Source organism: Bubalus bubalis, chromosome 3, assembly GCF_019923935.1.
Source record: "Bubalus bubalis isolate 160015118507 breed Murrah chromosome 3, NDDB_SH_1, whole genome shotgun sequence".
Classification (NCBI taxonomy): domain Eukaryota; kingdom Metazoa; phylum Chordata; class Mammalia; order Artiodactyla; family Bovidae; genus Bubalus; species Bubalus bubalis.
Genome location: NC_059159.1, coordinates 147426421 through 147450879, shown reverse-complemented (window position 1 = coordinate 147450879; position 24459 = coordinate 147426421). Strand labels below are relative to the sequence as shown.

At 40.6% G+C, this 24459-nt stretch overlaps 1 protein-coding gene across 3 annotated transcripts in view; it reads right to left on the bottom strand.

The window, feature by feature from the left end:
- Nucleotides 1-3130: 3130 nt before the first annotated feature.
- The window catches only part of SPTLC1 (serine palmitoyltransferase long chain base subunit 1), a 68286-nt gene continuing 46957 nt past the window's right edge, over nucleotides 3131-24459 (bottom strand). For 2 of the 3 annotated variants that reach the window (XM_006067980.4, XM_044940317.2), the window contains 7 exons: nucleotides 20293-20400; nucleotides 18027-18122; nucleotides 17568-17664; nucleotides 16272-16326; nucleotides 11417-11534; nucleotides 9243-9316; nucleotides 6221-7513 (listed from right to left, as the gene is read on the bottom strand). In XM_006067980.4, the coding sequence (XP_006068042.1) occupies nucleotides 7420-7513; nucleotides 9243-9316; nucleotides 11417-11534; nucleotides 16272-16326; nucleotides 17568-17664; nucleotides 18027-18122; nucleotides 20293-20400 (642 nt within the window). In that variant the 3' untranslated portion in view covers nucleotides 6221-7419. Of the gene's footprint in view, nucleotides 3325-6220; nucleotides 7514-9242; nucleotides 9317-11416; nucleotides 11535-16271; nucleotides 16327-17567; nucleotides 17665-18026; nucleotides 18123-20292; nucleotides 20401-24459 lie in introns of those variants that run through there. The other variant, XM_025282099.3, reaches the window with a different exon arrangement.

Here is a 24459-nt window from a genome sequence, read left to right as displayed (position 1 = left end):
CTAGTTTTGGTACACAGGCTTCTCAATGTGGTGGTTGCCCTTGTGGCAGAGCGCAGGCTCTAGGCATGTGGGCTCAGCCGTTGTGGCATGCAAGCTCAGTAGCTGTGGTTCATGGGCTCTAGAGCATGGGCTCAGTAGTGGTGGCTTAGTTGCTCCACAGCACGTGGAATCTTCCTTGACCAGGGATCGAACCCATGTCCCCTGTGTTGGCAGGCGGATTCTTATTCATCGTGCCACCAGGGAATTCCTTGTCAGATGTCTGAAGCAGAGATTCAGCCATCATTTGAGGTGTTTTACTCCCCCAGGTCTCATGCTGCTCCCTAAAGCTTCTGAGGATCCTGAGAAGTACCTCTCACTTCTTTCCAAGTTTTTTGTGGGTGGCTGAGGGAAGTATAGCAGACAGTTGAAGAAGAAGATTTTAATTTCTTGCCTAGCTTTTACCCATTGTTCCACCTCGCTCTCCTTTTCATTTTGTTAGGATGTTTTACTTTACTTTTTCCTAGTGCTCTGGCACTGCATGGTACTCATTTAGTTCCAGAATCCCCCTGCGAGGTAGGCAGAACTTGTAAGACTGTGGCCATACTACTGATGAGAAAGCCAACTATCATAGAGTAAAGCTATCTGCTCAGGGTTGTACATGGCCATGACTTTCCAAATGATGCTAGTGGTAAAGAACCTGCCTGCCAATGCAGGAGGCATAAGATACTCAGGTTCTATCCCTGGATCAGGAAGATCCCCTGGAGGAGGGATTGGCAATCCACTCCAGTATTCTTGCCTGGAGAATCCCATGGGCAGAGGAGCCTGGTGGGCTATGGCCCATAGGGTCACAGAGCCGGACACAACTGAAGCGACTTAGCATGCATGCACGTATGTGCCTGTGAGAAAGAGCCAATGCCATGAGTCTGTACCAAGAGCTTACTGCTCTTGTCCTAGAATGTCTTCACTCAACGTTTATTGTGTCAATGAGGATCTGGTTGCACTGACGCAGGGGGCAGGGGGAACAAAGATGAGTAAATATAGTTTTTTCCTGCAGAGCTTCTAATCTAGCATGCTCAGAAGAGGCTTCCATTAACATAGCTGTGTGGAGCATTTGATGTCACCAGGCAGTTTGCACCCCAGACAATAAAGGTCTCTATCAACATGTTTGAAGGCAGTATGATGCAGACACAACCACTCTGATTTTAAAATATGGTAACCTGAATCTTACAGTCTTCTGCAAGAGAAAAAGTGCAAGAATGTCAAAGCGTATTTTGAACTAGAGAAAGATAGGAGACTTGTTCTACCAGACAGGGACACATATCAGAAATCAACAATAATTGCAGTGTTCTGATGTTGGCCAAGATAAGACAAACAAGCTCACAGAGTAGCTATGGATCCATAGGAAGAAGTATTCGAAGGAGAAAGAACAACTTTCTTGTAATTCTGGAGTGTGGACACCTCTTTTTAGCAAGCCAAAATTTCTAGGCCATATGGAAGAGACTGGCAAATTTGATAGCATAAAAATTTGAAACAGCTGTAAAGAGAAAAATAACACAAGAACAGCAAGAAAAGAGAAAACCTGTCATATAGATACCTGACAAAACTATTTGCTGGTATTTATACAAAGAAAGATTTTGCAAACTCCTGGGCTCAAGATTCCAGTTCTAGAAGTCCACATCATGGAAATTCCACAGAAGCACATTGTTACATGTCTGAGGATGTTCATTTCAACATTGTTTGCCATAAGAAAAAAATAAGATACTTAAATGTCTACAAAAAGAAAACTAGTCAAATAAATTGTGACACATCCAAACTACAGAATACTCTGCCCAAAGTAAATGGAATGAGGTGCCGTTACAGAAAAATTCCTACCTTAAGTCAGAATAAGAACTATGCAGTTGTTCTGTGCTTTTAAAAATCCACTTGAATATAGGTATACATGCAAATAGAAATTGTTTCTGGAGGATCTCTAACAAACTTTGAATAAGAGTTACCCCTGGGGAGTGGAATTGGGTGGAAGTAGGATTTTCAAGTTTTATTCTTCGTGCCTCCTTATATTTTGGATGTTTAATTTGAACATATAATCACTTGTGTAATTTAAAAAATGTAAACAACAAGAAAGCAAGGTTCTTCATCCCCAGGGATGAAGAATAAGGACTTTGCATGTCCATTTAAGCTGGGGAGTCAGATGAGTCAGGAGGCCAGCCAGATGCTAAGGGACAGGAAACAGATGTGGAAGAACAGTGGGCCCCGAGCACTCACAAATCCCCTTATTGCTCAGTTCTAAGCAGAGACTGTGTGTTGACTGCATAGGGTGAATGAGGGTTTCCTCTTCACTTGAATGAAAGAAATCAAGAATATGGAAGAAGCAGATATGACAGCCATATAGCATGATGTATCACCTGCAGGTCTGAGGCCCTGGAGCTGTCCCAACCCAACTCAGCTCAGCTCAGCTCAGCAGCAGCGTCAGGACACTCAGAGACATCCCGGCGGAGGACTCAGGTCTGCCTGCATGAGGCAGCCTATTGGGAGGCCTGGCCTCCAGATCTCACTTACTAGTTCTGGGCTTGTGAGCTGAGGAAGGGCTGAGCTGCAAATACAAGTCTTTCTTATCTGGGAGGAGCTGGGAAACCAAACAGCATACCATACTTTATCAGCCTTTCACTTTCAGTGCCATCCGTGACTGAAGAAACACACTGGGAATTTGAACAGAGGGTTTCTCTCTTCAGCTCTAGTCGCCAGGATGGGTGGGGCACTTTCTCAGGTTTCTATCAGTCCCTGTGTGGGAGATGAGGGGTGGGCCTGGAACTGACTGCCAGATCTGGATTCTCAACAGAACGTGTAGGAAGCTGGTTCTAAGCCATGCATGTGAATTAAGGAGGCAGAAATACCTTTCTTGGAAATCTTCAATATTTGGAGTGGCTTCTGTAAACCAGTTGCAGGAAAAAAAATCACAGACCTGGATGTTATGTGAGTCCCAAGTCCTTCTGGAATGACTTCCTACTGGAACACGTAAGCAGGAAGAACATGTAAGCAGGCAAACTTTTTGCCAACTTGTCCCAATTATTATCATTAATAACAACATATATTTTGTACTCAGTACACATCAAGTGCACTTTAAAGTATTTGCATGTATTGTCGTACCCAGTTCTCACAATGGCTCTACGGGCTGCGGCACAATTCCTCTCATTTTACAGACGGAGAAACGAGGCGCAGTCCGTTTAGGTCACTGTCCGGGCCCACACGGGCGGCAGGCGGTGATGTTGGCCCTTCTAGGTATCCAGACTCTGGGGCACCCTCTGCACTGTGCATTGAACCCCTGGCGGCCTCCTCAGATGTTGCAGTCTGTGGAATAAATGTGAGAGGAAAACGGGGCCTGAGGTGATGCACAGCATGGGGAGTGCCTCCAGGGAAATTCTTGGATGCCATTAAGCAGGGGAGAGATGGCTTGGGGTCTGGGGGGACAGAATCACTCGGAGGGTAAATAGCAACAACCAGGGGAATGGAACCCAGTCTTGAAGTTTTCTGGCTTGTGAGTTTTCATCAAAATAGGATACTGATTGGTGTGAGTCACATTCCCTGTGGGAAAGTGTGCACAGGTAGTTCTTTCTCAGTGACAGAGGTCTCTCTGGAGCCAAAGAGAATTTTCCAGCTTGGCTTGGGAAACACTATGACAGCAGGAGGATTTAAGATAATTCAAATATAGTCCATCAGCCCAACTCTATTTCATAAAGAACTTGTTCAGTGAGGAGGACGGTCCTGTCCAAGGACTCATGGCTACTGAGCAGATAAGCTAGGACCAGACCCTGTTCTGCTTTCAAATTAGCCTTGAGAGGCCTCCTGTTCTATTTTGGCATACTGTCCTCTGCTGCTGAGACCTGCCACCCCACTCATGTCGTGGACTTCCAGATGTTCATCAGGGACAACACAGATAAGAACACATTTGCTGAAATGACTGGAAGAGTCAATTGATTCGTAATTATGTTCATTATCACAGATTTGTACTTGATTCAGTATTGCTGTTGTTCAGTCGCTAGGTTGTGTCTGACTCTTTGTGACCCCATGGACTGCAGAACGTCAGGCTTCCCTGTCCTTCACTAACTCCCGGAGTTTGCTCAAACTCATGTCCCTTCAATCAGTGATGCCATCCAGCCATCTCATTCTCTGTTGCCCACTTCTCTTGCCCTCAACCTTTCCCAGCATCAGGGTGTTTTCCAATGAGTTGGCTTTGCATCAGATGGCTAAAGTATTGGAGTTTCAGCAACAGTCCTTCCTATGAATATTCAGGATTGATTTACTTTAGTATTGACTGGTTTGATCTTGATTCAATGCTTTCTAGTATATTCAGAGTTGTGCATCCATCACCACAATCCTATTTTAGACCATCTCCTGCAAAGGTCCCCTGTGCTGATAAGTTTTCATCAGTCAATCTCAACCTCAGCCCTAGTTGCAGACAACCACTAACTTTTTATATCAGCTTTCTATGGGCATTGAATATGCATAGAATTACATAATTTCATGGTCATTTTCATCTGTTTTTTTCCAAAAAATTTTTTGACTTTTTATTGCTAACTTGTATTCCATTTTATGAATATACCACTTTCTGTTTATTCATTCAATCATCAGCTGGCAGACATTTGGACTTATTTACGGCCATTATGAATAGCGCTTCCCAGGTGGTGCCAGTGGTAAAAAAAAAAAAAACCCTGCCTGCCAATGCAGAAGATGTTAAGAGATACAGGTTTGATCCCTAGGTTGGGAAGATCCCCTGGAGGAGGGAACGGCTACGCGTCCAGTATTCTTGCCTGGAGAATGAATGAACAGAGGAACCTGGCAGGCTACAGTTCACAGGGTCAGAAAGAGTTGGACATGACCAAAGCGACTGAGCATGCACACACACATGGCAAATTTATGTTAAATTGAAGAAGCCGCCAAAGTGTTTTCCAAAAAGTTGTACCACTTTACCTTTCCACCAGCTATGCATGGGGTTTCCAATTTTTCCATATCTTGATGACATTTGGTATTATCTATCTTTTTGATTACAGTCATTCTAGTGAGCGTGTAATGGTATCTCGTGGTAGTTGTAATTTGCATTCCTCTGATGACAAATCAGATCAAGTATGTTTTCATGAGTTTAGATATTTGAATGTCTCTCTTGGTGAAATGTCTAGTCTTTCACCATTCTAAAATCATACTTTTTCATTTCTTATTTTGGAGTTGTGCTCTTTACATTCTTTATGGATACATATCTTTTCTTATATATGACTGGTAAATATTTTCTCATAATCTGTGGCTTATTTCATGTCTTTCAAGCTGTCTTCTGAAGAACAAATTAAACAAAAAAAAATTAATGAAGCTTAATTTACCTGTTTTTTTCTTTTATGGCTTATACTTTTGGTATTATATCTATGTTTGCCTAACCAAAGATTTGAAATATTTCCTTCTGTGCTTTCTCTTAGAAGTTTTGTAGTTTTATCTTTGTATTTAGGCCTATGGTCCATTTTTCCTAACCTGGCTAAAAGTCCCACTTTTCCTGAGCTGGCGTCTCCTATAGACAACAAAAAGGGAGCAGCCCTGTGTGGCTTCTTCCTCCCCTGGAGGCAACCGCTGAGTGGGAATCTGCTCCAAAGCTTCCCACGCTGCTCACCTAGTCACTGCCTTTCTAAACAGAGGACAACCGACAGAGCACTTCAGACCCTCTCACTGTCTCTAAAACAGCAATTTGCATCCTGCTTTATAGACTTGAGATACTGTTTCTCAACGTTTCACTTGTTTTATACAATTTTTTTGTTTCTAATAGATGTTTTTTTGTGGTGTGTATTACTGGATTGTGGTCACTCTACAGCTTTAATTTAGGCTTTGTTTTTGGTTCATGTTGAGGTGTTTCAAGGATTGAAGTTAAATAATATGTGCTGCTCCATCATTTTTTTTCAGGAACTTCCAATCATTTTTTAAAAGTAGCAATAAAAATCTAGATATTACAATTTTGACTTTGAAAGGTTACAATCTTAATCTGCTTATAAAAAGAACAGGCCTTGTATTTTTGTAGTCATATGGGGCCAAGGCTTAAATCAGTGTGAACCAATGAAATTTCTGATACTATATTTTGAAGAAAGGCATTAAGGAATTAAACACCTCCATAACATACATACACACTCACACACACAGACTGCCACCCTAGGTCTGCAGAATTTAAAATTAAGAGACCATTCCGTTGAATATATTACATATACAAATAGACTGATAATCAGGAATGTAGGTTTATTTAATTAAAAAACAAAACAGAACAGATTCATCCCCCAGAGTACTGTATCTTTTAAAGCAGCAGCAATCACAAGGCACATATGTACAAAATACCTCAAGCAAAATAGAAACTAAACATTAAAAAATATATGTTATCTAAAAAGATGTTGAGGACCATTTGTTAATATGAACATATACTATAAAAATGATATTTTCAATATAATTTTATTCTTTTCCCTTTAACAAGAGATGGAATAATAATGTAATATCTATGTACTATCTTGTGGCACATATCAAACATTCACATCACCCGCTTGGTCTGCTAAAGAAAAAAACAGATAGCTAAAGCACAGATTAAAAATTGTATTTTCAGTGCTTTCACATCTTTTTCAGATATCTGGAATTCATTAAGCTGAAAAGAAATAAGTCTCATTTTCTTTAGCTTAGAAAAGCCCCATGGTTATATGTCCCTAGGCAAACCCACTATACAGAAAAGAATACATTCAAGATATTCTAAAATATCAAGGACATGATTTCCATTTTGGGATGATCACAGTAACCCTCTTCAGAAAACAGATTAGAAATCAACAAAGAATAAATGTAAAGGTCAACTATACTAAAATAAAATAGTATTTGATGTAAATTATTGCTCACTTAGGAAGTATAATGACTGTTCTCTGGTTAGGGATGCTAAGATTCAGTGTTAGAAATGGTGCAACATCATAGTGTATATAAAAATTCTAGGATTCAAATATATTATAATGAAAAGTTTATAATAATTACACAAAAGTGTTCCTTTATATATTAGCCACCACTGAGCTTCACATGACAAAGACTGAAAAACATGTGGTTGGATTAGATCTTCAGTACATTTTGTATCATATATGCTGAAGTGCCTCTAAGCTTTACCGGTGTAGACAATTTTGTCTAATTATTTAGACAAATAGTACTAAATAGCAAAATTTAAGTATCAGTTAGACGCTGTCATTAGTTTATCCTTTAAAAAAAAAATTAGATTTTGGGTTTTTGGATGTTTTCCTTTAAAAAGTCACCAGCATCCATCTCATGGTCACACAACATGTTGACATCCACACCGTCTAGAGACACCTTATCGGGTAACTGCAAGGCACCCTCTGCTCACTCGGCCATGATTCTGAGGCCTGAGTGTGGTACGTGGAGTGGCCACCAGGTCCCAGACTAAAGCAGCACGGTCTGGGCCACCTCGCTGATCGTGGATGCAGCTTTCTCCAGGTCCTCTTCTGTTTGTTCCACTGTGACCACAACCCTAATGCTGAGAAACCATAGGGACACACAAGACAGTCCAATGAGAGTCTACACAAAGGGTCGGCGGCCATCTGTTTTTGTGCATAAAGCTCTTCTACTGGAACACGGCCTACAGTCCATAGCTGCTTTCTCACTGCCCCGGCAGGGCTGAGCAGTCGTGGCAGGGACCTTGTGTCCTGCGAACCGCCAAGTACTGACTGCCACTTACAGGAGTGACTGTTCCTCCCTGGACTACCAGTGATCTGGTCAAGGTAACCCTGCAGTGGGGCTCTGCTAGGGCCGACAGGAAACTCTATGCTTTAAACCTACCACTGCAAGCAGGACCAGGTTCAAAGCAGGAAGTCAACATTTCTCAAATAAATGAGTCTGTGGTGTTCACAATTTTAATTCAGTAAGTCATACAGAGTTCTACAATATTTTGATGCAAGGCAAAGGTTTTCAAGTTTTCAAGAAACTAAAGATAAGAAACATCAGCCTAACAGCTCAATACTACCCCTGTGCCTCTTATTCTGCTCTGCAAATATCTGCATCAGCCACTGGACACATATGGGCTGAGGTGGGCTGGGCTTGGAGTCCTGGAGGCACAAAATTAGGGTGGCCCCTGTCCTCATGAAACACAGGCTCATAACTCGGGATGGTATGATTAGAAGAGAGAGAGCAGGATCTTCAGGGTGCGTTCCAGCTGCTGCCAGAACAGTCTTCCAGAACCCCGCCTGGTGCTCCATGTCTGCATGGTGCTCTGACTCCATGTGCTCTTCTAGGTCTTTCCAAGGCTCCCTCTCGATGGTTCCTCTCAAACCTGTGCTCTGGGCTCCCCTGATGCACCTGTAGATCTCGATAACCCCGCATTCCCTGCTGGAAGGCCTCATGCCCACCCCAGCTTGTCTGATACACTCAATTTTCCTGGTTTAACTTATGCATCACCTGCTCTGGGAAGCCTGAGTCCCTCCCAGGCTAGAATTAACCATATCCTCCTCCTCTGTGACCTGTGTCATGACCTTGAACACTGGATGTTTTGGGTATCTACCTCCTTGGACTACCCTGTAAAGACTTAAGGGCAGAATAAGGATGTTTTGTTCAATGAACAATGATTTTATTTATTTTTAAAAATTAATTTATTTTAATTGGAGGCTAATTACTTCACAGTATTGTAGTGGTTTTGCCATACACTGACATGAATCAGCCATGGGTGTACATACGTTCCCCATCCTGAACCCCCTTCCCACCTTCCTCCCCATTCAATGAACACTGATTTTAAATCATGAGTCAAGGTACTTTCCCTGGAGGGCTGCTCAACCCTCTCTCGATTTTCCCCACTGATGCTTTGTTTTTCCTTGGGAGTTTAATAAATGTTTGTCAGATTAAGTATCACACACAGTGCTTGGGCCAGAGGTGAGATGACACCACCAACCAGACTGTGCCCTTCCCTGCAGGACTGTCCGCGTGGCAGAAACGGCTGCCACAGCACAGTGGCAGGTTGTCGCCAGTGGGAACCTGGGCTGTCCCAGTTCAGTCTCGGGATCACAGATGTTTCATTTACTAGAGTCCTGAGGGATTTTCAGTTAAAAATGGGAAAACATCTAGTTTAAGAACAACAGGTGATATACTATTTTTTTAATGATACATATTCTTCCTTATCCTATGATGATCTTTCAAATAATTTCAAAACATATTTCAAAAGAGCTTAAAGTAGTAAACAAAATGATACCTCAGGTCACATTTTAAAGTCTACTAACCTCGGAGGGGGGAGGTACTTTTCTTCTTTCTCCAAGTAGCGCGCCTGAGTCAACGCGATGCCTCTGTCCATGCACTGTATGGGAAAGGAGTACACCCGTGACCCGAACTGCAGATGTGTGCGGGCGCTAAGCTGCTTCAGTCACGTCTGACTCTGTGCGACCCTACAGACTGTAGCCCACCAGGCTCCTCTGTCCATGGGATTCCCCAGGCAAGAATCCTGAAGTGGGTTGCTGTGCCCTCCTCCAGGGGGACTTTCTCTACCTAGTGATCCAAACCACGTCTCTTGCCTCCTGCAGTGGCAAGTGGGCTCTTTTACCACTAACGCCACCTGGAAAGCCCAGACTGCAGACACTGGTCATTAAAACAGGAAGGTACACTGAAATGCCACCCTCAATAGAAGTTTTAATTCATTTTTCCAATTATAACTACCAGAAGACAAAATAACTACAAAATCATCCTGAGCAACACTGTTCTACAGAGCCTCCTGCAATGAGGGAGGGGTTTACTCTGCACCGTTCATGGGCAGTCAGGGACCCATGTGGCTTTCGGTCACTGAGACATGGCTACCGCCAACTGTGCCACTGAGCTCTGAGTCTGACTTAATTCAAATAGCCATAGGTAACTAGGGATTACCGTTTTAGGGAAAGCAGAGTTAGGACAAAGGGAAACAGGACCAGCAAAGCCCTACAGGCTAACCAAGAGCTGGATTTAATAATGCCAGCAGAATCACTTCAGAAAGAAATTGCTCACAGGGAAATGGCAACCCACTCCAGTATTTTTGCCTGGAGAATACCATGGACAGAAGAGCCTGGCGGGCCACAGTCCATGGGGTCGCAAAGAGTTGGACACACCTGAGCAACTAACACTTTCAAATGCTAGCGACACCTCTAATTCCCATGTGCTACACTTGGGCATGGTGCTACCAGGCACAGAAAAGTCTGGTATCACACATTTTTTGAACAGTTTTCCGATACATTAGCCACCTGTCAACAATTTAAAAAAATTAACTAATGCTATCAAAATAAAGAAAGCATAAAGTCAGACAAGGGTAATGACTTATAACAATTTCTCTTTGGGGTGATGAAATGTTTTCGAATCAGAGTCTGCACAACCCTGTGAAGATACTAAAAACCACTCAACAGGATACTTTAAAGGGTGAATTTTACAGGTGAATTGTATTTAAACAACAACAACAAGACCCAATCAGAGCAAGAGGTGCTATAAAAGAGGGAACAATCACAGCCAGCCTGTGGCAGCCATCGGCCTGAAGAGGAGCCACTCTGTCAGCTGTGAAGGCAGGTTTTCCTCTGCTAGGAAAAGATGGAAAACAACGGCAGGCAGTGACGTTTGCTAATTCTACATTCTGGAAGTGTACTTGGAAAAGTTAACTCCTTCTGCAAACATCTGGACTGGCTCTGCTTCCTGGCTAGTTAAGAAACATTATAAACCATAGTTCAGTTTGTAAAAACAGTTGTTTTGTCAAGCAACTCAACAAAAACTTGGCAGAACCTCCTCTCAGTTCTACAAAGCTTAAAAAAGGGCTACTGTGTCACAATTCTCTTTTCTCTTTCAAATACGGAAAAGAAAAGACAAAGAGGAACAAAGGCTTTTAAGGTGGAAGCTGTGATGATGCAAAAACACTGTAAGAACTGCCTCTTCCTTCTTACAGATGCAGCTTTCACAGAGTATTCTCTTCCCTGCTCTAGAGCCTGTTCTCTCCTCATGCGACTCTCAAGATGATTTCCCAGAGACAGCCAGTATCGATCAGGCCCACAGATACTACTTTGGGATCTGTGAACTGTCCACAGACTCACTTTTTCTTTTAGTTATGAAGATAAACTATGTTAAGTACAGTATGGAGTCAACTGATTCACATGCCCTCTTCTGAGTCTCCCTCTGGAACAAAGCAGCAGTAAGACTAGCTGCTGCCATGAATGAGAAGAGGACAGAGGTGAGTCTGATCAGAACGGACACTCTGGCACCTAGACAAGGCCCACATCCCATGACACAAAGTATGTGTGGAGAAACATTACTATTACCCTGACACCTGTCAGCGCAGATTCAGGGCAGGAGGCTCAGAAAGCAACTGTCAGGACAAGCAGGACAAGGAAGCAGAGTGAGTCTGTATTCATTCGCAAATATGTATGTATTCACCTAATAACAGGATACTCACTTGAGTTACTATTTCCTGAAGCAGTTTAACATCTCTTTCTCGACACCCAGTGGTCTCTTCCAGTTGGAGGTGCAATGCTGGAGAAATAGACTCCCCCACTACTTTTAGTCCAGGAATGCTGAAAGGGAAACATACAGACGCGTAATTCCCCTTCCAAGCTCAGGTTGTGCTTGTGCTTAGTTGCTCAGTCAAGTTCAATTCTTTGCGTCCCCATGAACTGTCATCTGCCAGGTTCCTGTCCATGGTGATTCTCCAGGCAAGAATACTGGAGTGGGTTTCCGTGTCCTCCTCAAGCTCAGGTTCCTCACATATCAATAATCATATGAAGTCTGCATTAATGAATTGACAGAAACTTGGAACTTTCATGGGAAACACCATGTGATGGGATTCTAGATCTGACAAAGCAAGTAAAAATGCATGCTCTGGGCAGTGCTTCCCGGTCTAGGACACCCTGCAGCACGGCTGGGAAGACGGTTCCCTGTCTGGAGGGTCCCCCTGGGTTCACATTTCACAGAGAACACAGACATCGTCTCCAGCCTCCCACTAGGTGGTCTGCATGCCTCACCCAGCTTGGCTGGGACCGCCCTGCCTCAGTGGGGCCCTTACAGGTCCCACGCGGGTCGTGGGCCCCAGGCTTACAGCTTCCTTTCCTCATCTCTTCTCTCCTGTCCTCCTGCTGGTGCCAGGCACACCTGGTCCCGGCCCACTGCCACTCCCCTGAGGGCCTCCCTCATCACCCACTCCAGGAAAGCACCTTCAGTTTCTATTATTTTGTTTTCTTCATGGACAACTTATTATAGTTGATAATGTTGCTTCCTTATTTTCTAAATCTTTAGTTTGAATCTTGTTTTTCATAAATTACAGGAATGGCTTCTGACATTGAAATTTTGTATTTGACCACCAGCAAGGTTCAGGTTGTGAAGCTGCCTTCTTGTGTGCATGTTTTACTTGAATTACAATTCTCTTCTTCTTTCTTAGGATTAACAGCACAGAAACCTGCTCTTTCTCAAGGAGAAAAAGAGATTTAGAAGTGAAAGTCTGTATTTTCAAATGATTATTATAGATGTCATGAGAACTGCAGGCCATATTACTTAGTCAGGAATGGTATGATTTTTGACCTATCTCGAGGGACAGAAACCATAATACATGTCTATTTGAAACTGGGCCAAACATTTTACATTGCTTTCATTTAGTGTGCTTTACTTGGAAAGATTTGCTTTTCCCTTAGACTAAAATGAATACAAAAAGTACTTGGTAGCATATTCAATTCCTCAAATATTTTTAGAACTCACCACGCTTTTCCTGAAGAGCACGTGAGGTGGGGAGGCTAAGATCACCTGCTTTCCAAGCCAGCCTTGAACATCATTAATTTATGCCTACTTTCTTTACATGTAATACATCATGCTGCTGCTGCTGCTGCTGCTAAATCGCTTCAGTCGTGTCCGACTCTATGCGACCCCAGAAACGGCAGCCCACCAGGCTCCCCCGTCCCTGGGATTCTCCAGGCAAGAACACTGGAGTGGGTTGCCATTTCCTTCTCCAATGCATGAAAGTGAAAAGTGAAAGAGAAGTTGCTCAGTCGTGTCCGACTCTTAGCGACCCCATGGACTGCAGCCCACCAGGCTCCTCCATCCATGGGATTTTCCAGGCAAGAGTACTGGAGTGGGGTGCCATCGCCTTCTCCGAATACATCATGCTAGGATCTCTCAATAAACCAGGCTGCAGATTTGAATGGAACCTTAGATTCTAGGACTTCTAGAATACTGGGAAACCTTATAGATCAGTTGTTTTACTAATGTAGAAACTAAGTAATATGGTTTCAAAACTCATTTCCTAGGTGAATTGTGAATATGTTAAACTGTATACAAAGAAGTATCAATTATTTTAGGTCATATACTCTCAGAGAGAACTGAATATATTACTTTCCAAACAGCATTTCCTATGAATAAAATGGCCTGGATTTTCCTTGTTAATAACAAGGCACCTAAAAGCCCAATCAAGCTTACTATTTGATCAAATGGGCTCATTTCACATGTTGGGTGGAGCAAGCTGGTGGGAGAGGAATGAAACAAAATGGCCTCTTTCTGGCTGCCTGGATACTGATGCATTAAAGTTTAACTAAAACCAATGGACAGAGTTATAACTCGAGTTCAGAAACTTAGAAGCTGTGTTTCAGAGCCTAAACGGAGAAGGCAATGGCACCCCACTCCAGTACTTTGCCTGGAAAATCCCATGAATGGAGGAGCCTGGTGGGCTGCAGTCCATGGGGTCGCTAAGAGTTGGACACGACTGAGCGACTTCACTTTCACTTTTCACTTTCATGCATTGGAGAAGGAAATGGCAACCCACTCCAGTGTTCTTGTCTGGAGAATCCCAGGGACGGGGGAGCCTGGTGGCTGCCGTCTATGGGGTCACACAGAGTCGGACACGACTGAAATGACTTAACAGCAGCAGCAGCATACTTAAAAAATCTTTTTGGAGACCTTTTTATCTACCATATTTTTTTACCAAATGGAAATCCTAAGCATTGATCTAAGTCCCATGGACAGAACAGTCAACAATTCAGACACGGTCTCTATCATGTGCTTACTGTGGGGAGAGCACTGGGCATGAATAATTATCTGTTGGAATTTAAGGACTTCAAGATTCCAGCAAGGACTCAAACTAGCATAGGCCATTGACTTCCTCTCCCAGATGCAGCCTCAGAGATGACAGCAGCAAATCTCTGATTAGAAGAGATTTAAAAAATTACTTAGAACTGAATGTTGGAAATACTGCCTTTGAAAATGTTTATCTTTAAGACATTTACTGGAAAATAATAAAACCAATAAGCTAAATGTAAAAAGCTAAAAAAAAAAAAAAAGAATAACATCAAAATTCAATGAAACAAGGAAGGTAGAAAAATAAGGGGAAAAAAGATCAATCAAAGAAAACAAAATCAAACTTAAAAAAAATGTGCTGGGCAAAAATCCTGGAAAAAGGAAAAATGATAGAAACAGAAAATAAAAAGAGGAAATAATACAGACACAGGAAAGATAATCATAGACTATATGCCCAACCCAAAGGCCCCAACTCCAGAGAGTCTGACAGAGGAGTCTTGCTCAACTCTGAAGAAATAAATCATCAAGCCTGGTCTTACACATAGTAGCTCCATAATGCAAGACAGCGGAAAAACTATCAATCATTTGAGGCTACCACAACACTGATTCTTAGGTTACGTAAGGCTGTTGGAACCAAAGATTGTAGCCCCATTTAAATCACAAATATGGATATAAAAATTCAAAATTTTAACAGTGAAGAAAAATATACTATAATCAAGTAGGGGTTTACTCAGGAATACAAGGATGTTTTAACATCAAAAAATACAGTCATGCCTGTTAGTGACAGGCATATGGCTGGGTAAAGTGCAGGAGAAGAGGTGGGTTTCAGTAGTTTCAAATGTACATGAGAGGTGAGGATGCAGAGAAGGCTAAACAATGGGGAAAAGACTGACTACACAGAGAAGCAGAGCCACAGGCTAGTTGCTAGAAGAGAGTGTGGGGTCATGGGAAAGAAAAATTTAAGACAAGAGAGGGCAGAGCTAATCAAATGACTCAGGAAATGGGAGAGACTGCAGAGAAAGGAGAGGAGACAATCAAAGGCACTCAGTTTTAAGAAAGAAGAGCTATGATGGATGGAGGAACACTTCTCTGGCTGTAACAGGAGGGAAGACTGGCTTGGATACCTGCAGGTGTACAAGTTTGTGAGGGAAAATTAAGCAGTTCCCAAGTGAAAGCATGAGACAAGGCTGTCAGCTAAAAGTCGGTGGAGTGAGACAAGGGTGAGGGATTTTAGAGAGGAGAAGTGTGAAAGAGCTGGGAACAATGGAGAATTGGACTTAAACATATTAACACTGCTAGACAGAATAAAGGGCATCTGAGGCATGTGTTCATGAGCTGACAGTGACTCCATGGTGCTGGGTTGAGCAGGTTTATTAATATTTCATAAACCAATGTAACTGGAAACAATAACAACAATATCTCTCTACCATAAATCATGCAAGAACTTTTGCTATGATCATAAAGTCAGATCCAGACTTTAATTATTTCTGCCCCTATAGTATCTGGAACATCTGTGACCTGCTTATTTATCAACTGTCTTTTTCTTTTAGAAGAGTTTCTAGACTCCATATCTGGGAATAGGGATAGGACTTCCATGACTGAGAAGGCAGGTTTCAGCTTAGAAAGGCAAAAAGAAACACAACAGGCAAGGTGAGATAATTTTCTATAAGAGCCTGAGGATGTCACCAGCCTCAATTCCCCTCTCCCCCTCAATTCTCAAGGAATTTTAAAGAACTACTCTTGTATAGTTAATATAAAAAAAATAAACAGAATACACATAAGGTTCACTTCACTTTCACTAGTTTAAGTAATTTAAAATAATAAAAGAGTAATTTTCTAAAAAGTAACATAGACAGTATGAACCCACCATCATCTAATACATCCTTCTATCCCTACAGATGTGCAGAGATTCTCCAATGTTTATCAGTTATTTCTGGTGGTCAAATGTTCTGTTATTTGTTAGTTTTCATCTTTATCTTTTGTCCTGCTTTAATTATTTTACTAACGAACTTATTATCATTTTTAGAAAAACAAAGCTATGATTCTTTAAAACAATGGCAAAATGGATGTTCTGGATTCACACAAACAGAAATTTGAATGAACTGTGTTTTTGGTTTCTTGGCTGCAATTTAGTCAAACTGACCCAGCCGATTAAATGCACTCAAAACCAAAGAGGTGACATTCAAAATTTTTCATGAGTTGTTTGAATGTGGTGAAGATAAACTTCAAGATGGTTGAAAAGATATAAAACTCACCCTTGTAAAGCTTTATGAATTCGTTTGCATTTTTCCTTCAACACTGCAAAAATACCTGAATGAAACAAATACATTTGATAGTACATTTGGAAAATTTGGTATTACTAATCTAAAAATGTTTTTAAAGACCCAGTTCATCAATTTATTTTAATTAATTAATTTTCCTTTTGGCCATGCCATGCGGCATGCACGATCTTAATTCCCCAACCAGGGACGGAAACCATGCCCCTGCAGTGGCTGCGCAGAGTCTTAAGAACTGGACCACCAAGGAAGTCCCCAGTTCATCAATTTCAAATGCTGCAAATCCTTCTGCCTACTAATAACACACAGACAGCTGGTAACTCCTCTGAAGACCCCCAACTTTCATCTCTGGCACATACTAGCTGGCACCTTCTCACCCTACTTTCAGCAAAATCTGGGAGGTTTTCAACAACAAAACAAAGGCTCTTGTTCTTACCAAGATTCTATAAATTATCTAGCTAAGAATAAAAGGGTACAAATCTGATTTCTGGACCCTAAAGAATTTGGGAAAACACAGAGACTGTGTTAATGTTTATGATCTCTTTCTTGATACTTTTGCTTTCTTTTAAGGAAATTTCACAAGCTGAAATATCGGAGGAGATGAGAGTGGTGGGCTATTGACAAGCAAGCATATGAATATGCACAGAGAAACGTTCACTTTTACTGATTCTCTGAATTAAAAAAATCAATGCTGAAACTTCAGAAATTTAGAAAATTTAAACTTTACAAAACCCAGGCCTGCTCTTGCATTTGTGTTTTAGCCCTTGGTGAGGAGGTGTTATCACAGCCTAGAATCACATTTTAAATTGAGTCACCTGCCCATTAAGCAAGCTTTAATGGCTGGTAAACCAGTTTGACTTTGGTCAACTCATGGTTCAAAGGCTGGAGGGGACAACCAGACAATACCTATAAAATTATATGTACCAAAAATTAGCATACTTCAGCAAATTTCTCAAAAAAATAAAAAAATAAACTAAACAGTGACTGGCCCAGAGGTAACCCTCCTGTTTCCAGCATCTTTGCCCACCAAAGGAGCCAGCTCAGCTGTGGCTCTGGCTTCATCTCTAGAAATGAGAGAAGCTCTATACCAAAACCCTGGGGGCAGGGACAACTTCCTCACCATCATCCTTCCCATAGGTTGCCAGATAATCTAATTCTGAGCCAGAGCTTTGTCTAGGAAATAATTCCCTCCAGCCAATGTCTCAAAAAAGCAAACCAGGAGCATGGCTAACATAACCTGTGATATCTTTGATTTCCTGGGATTAAAGGTTATACCTGGATTCTCTTCCATGATGTTGAGAGCCTCAATCGCAGCAGCAGCTAACAGGGGAGGTAAGGAAGCTGAAAAGCAGTATCCCTGGCCAGAAAGTCGCTGAAAAGAAACAAACAAGTCACAAAGCATACATTTGGTGAGGGGTAGGGGAGACAGAGAGGCTAAAAAATCTAAAGGCACTAAATCTCTGTACCATCTACCAAAAAGTGTGTACAACTGCTAAGGTGGTAAAACCCAGGCATGTACAGAAGTTATCATGTAACAAAAACAAAACCTTTTTTTAAAAAGGGAAACAATTTCTAAATGTAAATATTTTGAGTGATTCTTTAAGAAATCTATTTCTAAATAAAAACTGTATGATAAACTAAGAATGAAATTTTGCGAAAACAGTTACATGTTTGGGTGACTCAAATGGAGCAGTAAATTTCAGTTTTTGCTCTTTGTTTTTAAAAAGAACCCACCTGATGGTCAATTACAAAAGACCTGCCACAGCAGAAACCCCCAATAGATGCCAGTGAGTTCTCCATGTTGGCACTGATAAGATCAATATCATCAATCTGCCAGAAAAGAGGAACAGTGGGAGTTACTTCTCAATTTAAAGAAAAGGAAAAAAAAAAAGGCCAATGTCAAGCTTAGAGACAAAATTTCAGCAGCGATGATGTCAACATCTGGATTCAAACCACTTCTGTGAAAATAAAGGATAAGTCATACAAAATCAATTGTTAAAAGGACTGTTGCTTCACAACCCACCTCTGAATGTCTCATTTTATATATACTTTTCTGCATTTTGTCATGCATTGACAATTTGCAGAGAATAAAAGATGAAATCTAAAGCTGTTTGATACTAAACATACTCAGAGGCACAAGATCATTCCTTGCTAAAACAGTGGTCTCAGCTGGCGTTCTCCATAGAAGGTACTTCATGGAAACAAAAAGGAATCTTTTGAGCATTTTTGGAATGTGTACTACATTCATCTTTTCCACCTTTCCAAAAATGAAATCAATTTATTCAAACATGAAGGCAATAGGTTCTTTGAACAAATGAACCAATTTGGGCAGTGGATAAACCTAATGTGCCCAGTGGGCTCCTGAACACCCACCACCTTTTCAACTGCTCAGCACTCCTTGGGTCCTCACGTTCTGCTCCAGCCCCCAGCACCAAGTTCCATCCTGTGCACAACAGCCATTCAGTAACTACTCACTGGTGGCCATAATAACTGGTCAGATCACATTTGGTGTTATTCTAAGTGTTCCACAGATCCAACAAGGAAACCTGTGCCCTCTTATTCTTCTTCATCCTTTCCTTATGAAAAATTCCAAACATATATCAAAGTATTACAGAATTACCACCAGATTCAATAATTATCAACTTATGGACAATCCTGTTCTATGAACAGCCCCCTACTGCCCTCTTCATTTCTTTGGAGCAAATTTCGGACTTAACTTGTTTTCATCCATAAATATTTCAGTGAGCATTTCTAAAAGATAGGTACCCTTTCAAAAACATTATCAAAATTTCTTATATGTCAAACATTGAGGGTTCGAGTATCTCTGTTTCACAAACCTTGTTTTCCATAATATTTGTATGAATCAGGACCCAAATAAAGTCCATACATTCTGTACTTAAGCTCTTATAAATAATATCTCTGAGACAACTGCTAAGAGCAGTCAGAAAACCAGAACAGTGAAATTATATGGTGCTTTTATCTTCTTTAAAATCTTCATGTCTTAAAAGCTGCTCTGGTGTAAATTTTATTTGAATTACATTTCCATTTTTCTTAAATTCTTTAGGGCATTTAGTTGCCAAATGTCAGTCTGTCTCTGGGGAGCATGCTTCAGTCAAGTTTCTGTGATATTCATTCTGCTTTACATTTTTCTCTAGGTCTGTATGGGTAGAGGGATGCAAATATAATTGAAGGTGATTTTATGTTGCCTAAGTTCAACTTTTTAACACAAGTTGTGAAAATTTTTATACACAAGATTTGGAGAAAAGCTTCTTTAACTTGACCACACAGTGGAGGGCAAGGACAGGCTATGGCAGTGGTGAATGAAGACAGACTACAGCAGCGGTGAGCGAGGACAGAGTGTGCAGTGGTGGGAGAGGGCAGGCCACGCAGCGGTGAGTGGTGACCAGTTGTGCAGATGGGCCCGCGCTGCTCCTCCTTCCTGAAGATCTAGGCACTCACACCACCAAGGGTGGGGCCAACTGAAGCTTATTTTCCTTCAGCAAAAGAAAAACATGACATACTCCAGTTGTCTGGGACCTTGTGGGGCTTTTCTGTGAATACCATATTGGTAAGGGTTTCTGATATTGTACATATAAAAATCATCCCCATATATACACACTACAGAGAATATACAATTTTAAATATTAGAAAGAACATCTTTTCACTGCTATAATAAATATAAGGACAACTTGAGGAATTCTTACTGATTTTAAGAAAAAAAAAAGAAGGTAAATTTAACTGTTTCTAGAGGAGATACTGAAAGCTGGGATCAAATGCTACCTTTTAAACAGAACACAATTCTATGATTAGCCACTCTGAGTTCATAGATTTCAAGGGAAGATGGGGCCTCTGGTGTGGCTGAGCCATCCTCCATGGACGCAGTGAAGTGCTGCCAGTGCACACTGATGAGGAGCACTGTCTTGTATCCATGAAACCTGCCCAGCAGGATGCAACTGCATGGTTACTATATGAGGGAATGTTCCAAAAAAGGACAGCTTACATTGATTCCAAAATGCTCCGTGACTCCTCGGCCATGCTCTCCCAGGACTCCAAATGAAAGGCTTTCCTCCAGAAAGATTCTTGCTTTATATTTATATTTTAACTTAACCTATGTGGTAAATAAACACAACTTTAAGATACTGATAATTAGCAGTGCACAGAACATATGGTTAAGAACAAAATTAAACCTAAAATAAAAAGGAGAGGAAAAAGACATACAGTTGATCCTCATTATTGGTGGATTCATATTTGTGAAACTGCCAATTTGCTAATATTTGTGACCCCAAATGAATACTTAAGGCACACTTGCAGAGTGGTGACACCTGTGAGTCACCTGGCACACACTTTCCAGCGAGCTAACAGGCTACTGCTTCAGCTCATACTGTGCATAAGTGTCCTCTTCGCGTCCTGTTTACTGCCATGTTTTTCACATTTTGTTGGTGATTTTGTTATTTAAAATGGACCTCTAGCACAGTGCTGAAGTCTTGTCTAGTTTTCCTAAGTGCAAGAAGGCTATGATGTGCCTTATGAAAAAAAATGTATCTTACGTAAGTATCATTCAGGCCAGAGTTATAGTATTGCTAGCCATGAGTTCAATGTGAATAAATCAACAATATATATTAAATAAGGTGTCTTTTAACACAAACACATATAAAACAAGGTTGTGTATTGAGCAATGGATGAAAACGTTGTGATGAGAGCCCTGCAGAAAACTAACTCTGTATTTGTCCTAGGAGCAAAAGTTTTAGTATTTGATAATTTGGTATTGGCAGCATGTTAACAGAACATAAGTAAACATACCCACAGGTTTCCCTGGTGGCTCAGACAGTAAAGAACCTGCCTGTAATGCAGGAGACCCAGGTTCAATTCCTGGGTTGGTAAGATTCCCTGGAGAAGGCCATGGCAACCCACTCCAGTATTCTTGCCTAGAGTATTCCATAGACAGAGGAGCCTGGCAAACTATAGTTCATGAGGCTGCAAATGACTGAGAGATTAACACACACACTCTCTTCATAGATCAGAACTGCCATAAAAAATGAAAATAACGAAATCTGGATGCTCTAAAATGATTCAATTTAACTCAAATAAAACAGCACAATGCCAATTTTTTAAAAAGGAACTGTTTAGGCCTTATAAGTACAAACATGTAATATATCTATCAAATATTGGTCCAATTATGCATAAAAATTCCTAGGGAAATGTTGTATACATTCTTCCCTCAGAGGCACTATGTTTCAGTTTAGATTCATTTTTTTTAAATGCAGAAAAAGTTTTCATTAGTATGGTTTTTTAATCTTTTTTTCCCTCCCCCTTTGCTTTCTGGCTTGTAGGAAAGTCCTTTCCCATCAATGGTTTAGATGCATATTTATCTATACATTCTTCTAATTATTTCATAAATTTTTGGGTGTATACATTGGGAAACGCACAAGTATACAGTTTTTTTTTTCTCCTTCTGATGTCTAATTGATTTACCCCTTTATAATATATATGTGATCAGTTTTACAGCTGAATTAAAACATAGTGATTATCAACCACTAAATTTTTATATATGTGACATGAGAAGTTGGGTAATAAATCCTTCCACAACTCAAGTAATCTTCCCTTGTGCCACAACCATACTTTTAATTATCAAATTTTAATTATTAAAAGACTTTTCCCACTGAGACTATAGAACTAACGCACAAAAATATATAAGACTCTTGTATCATGAGTCTCTGATAATTTCTTTTTTAACCATAATCATGCTAATCAATATCAAATTGGGAAGGGATCCCCACTGGGCTTTTAGATAAATTTTCAGTAACAACGAACAAACCAATTTAGGGTGAATTACATTTTTTCAACACTGCCTGTGTCCTATCCATTAATATGAGATATTATCAAATGAAATAGTTTCTAAAAACTATGTTTTAGAAAATGTTTAATAATATTATTACAGTACTGGTACACAAACAGACAAGTGTAACAAAACAGGAATCCCTTTGTCAAACCCTAATTTGTATCCTATAATTTTACATACTCAATACTTACTGTTCCTACACTTATATTTTTTCCATTGGCTATATATCTGCCCATGAACACTGCTTTATTAATGTATTTCTGTAATATACAGTTCTAGTATCCCGTGGCCCACTCTTTCTCCCACATTATCCTATCAGGCTTTGACACAAAGGGAAGGAAAGGATAAGAAATCATCTCTTTTATTAACATTTTGGATGTATCTAGATTTCCTCAATAAATAGGGAAAAATTTTAAAATAAGATATGAAACTCTTAATTGTAAATCCTTATTCAATTGATGGACTCACAGATTCAGACTTTAATGGTCAAATGCAATGGTGGTTTACTACAGGAAAATCAGTGTAACAAACCATACTAATAGATTGAAGGAAAATTACATGATTAACTTAACTGATGCAGAAAAAGCATCTGACAAAACCCAAATCTCTTATGAGAAAAGCGCTCAACAAATTAGAAAAAGGAGGAACTTCCTCAACTTGATTAAGGGCATTTATGGAAAACCCACATCTAAAATCTATCCAATGGTGATGGCCTGAAAGCATCCCCTTAAAGATTAGGAATGAGACAAGGATACACACTCCTGCCACTTATAGTCAACACTGTACTGGAAATTCTAGCCAGAGCATTAAGGCAAGAAAAGGAAGACAACTAGATTGGAAAGGAAGAAGTAAAACTACCTCTGTCCACAGATGACATAATCCTAAATATAGAATAAGATCCACAAAAATATTATTTAAGCAAATAAACAAGTTCAAGAAAAGTTGTACAAGACCAATACACAAGAGTCAATAGTATTTCTGTAACCAGCAATGAACAATTGAAAAAGGAAATTAAGAAAATAATCCGATTGATAACAGCATCAAAAAGAATAAAATACTTAGGGATACATTTAACCAAAGAGAGATAAGACCTTACAGTAAATAAATAAAAAAAAACAAACCACAAACAGTAATGAAAGAAACTGAAGAAAATAAAAATAAATGGAAACACATTCCTTGTTCATCAATGAAAAGACTCAAAGCCTTTGACTGTGTGGATCACAATAAACTGTGGAAAATTCTGAAAGAGATGGGAATACCAGACCACCTGACTGCCTCTTGAGAAATTTGTATGCAGGTCAGGAAGCAACAGTTAGAACTGGACATGGAACAACAGACTGGTTCCAAATAGGAAAAGGAGTTCGTCAAGGCTGTATATTGTCACCCTGTTTATTTAACTTCTATGCAGAGTATATCATGAGAAACGCTGGGCTGGAAGAAACACAAGCTGGACTCTAGATTGCCGGGAGAAATATCAATAACCTCAGATATGCAGATGACACCACCCTTATGGCAGAAAGTGAAGAGGAACTCAAAAGCCTCTTGATGAAAGTGAAAGTGGAGAGTGAAAAAGTTGGCTTAAAGCTCAACATTCAGAAAACGAAGATCATGGCATCTGGTCCCATCACTTCATGGGAAATAGATGGGGAAACAGTGGAAACAGTGTCAGACTTTATTTTTTGGGGCTCCACAATAACTGCAGATGGTGACTGCAGCCATGAAATTAAAAGACACTTACTCCTTGGAAGGAAAGTTATGACCAACCTAGATAGCATATTCAAAAGCAGAAACATTACTTTGCCAACAAAGGTCTGTCTAGTCAAGGGTATGGTTTTTCCTGTGGTCATGTATGGATGTGAGAGTTGGACTGTGAAGAAGGCTGAGCGCCAAAGAATTGATGCTTTTGAACTGTGGTGTTGGAGAAGACTCTTAAGAGTCCCTTGGACTGCAAGGAGATCCAAACAGTCCATTCTGAAGGAGATCAGCCCTGGGATTTCTTTGGAAGGAATGATGCTAAAGCTGAAACTCCAATACTTTGGCCACCTCATGCAAAGTGTTGACTCATTGGAAAAGACTGATACTGGGAGGGATTGGGGGCAGGAGGAGAAGGGGACGACAGAGGATGAGATGGCTGGATGGCATCACTGACTCGATGGACATGAGTCTGAGTGAACTCCAGGAGTTGGTGATGGACAGGGAGGCCTGGCGTGCTGCGATTCATGGGGTCGCAAAGAGTCGGACACGACTGAGCGACTGAACTGAACTGAACTATCATTAAGATCATAATACTTCCAAGAGCAATCTAAATATTCAATACAACCCCTATAA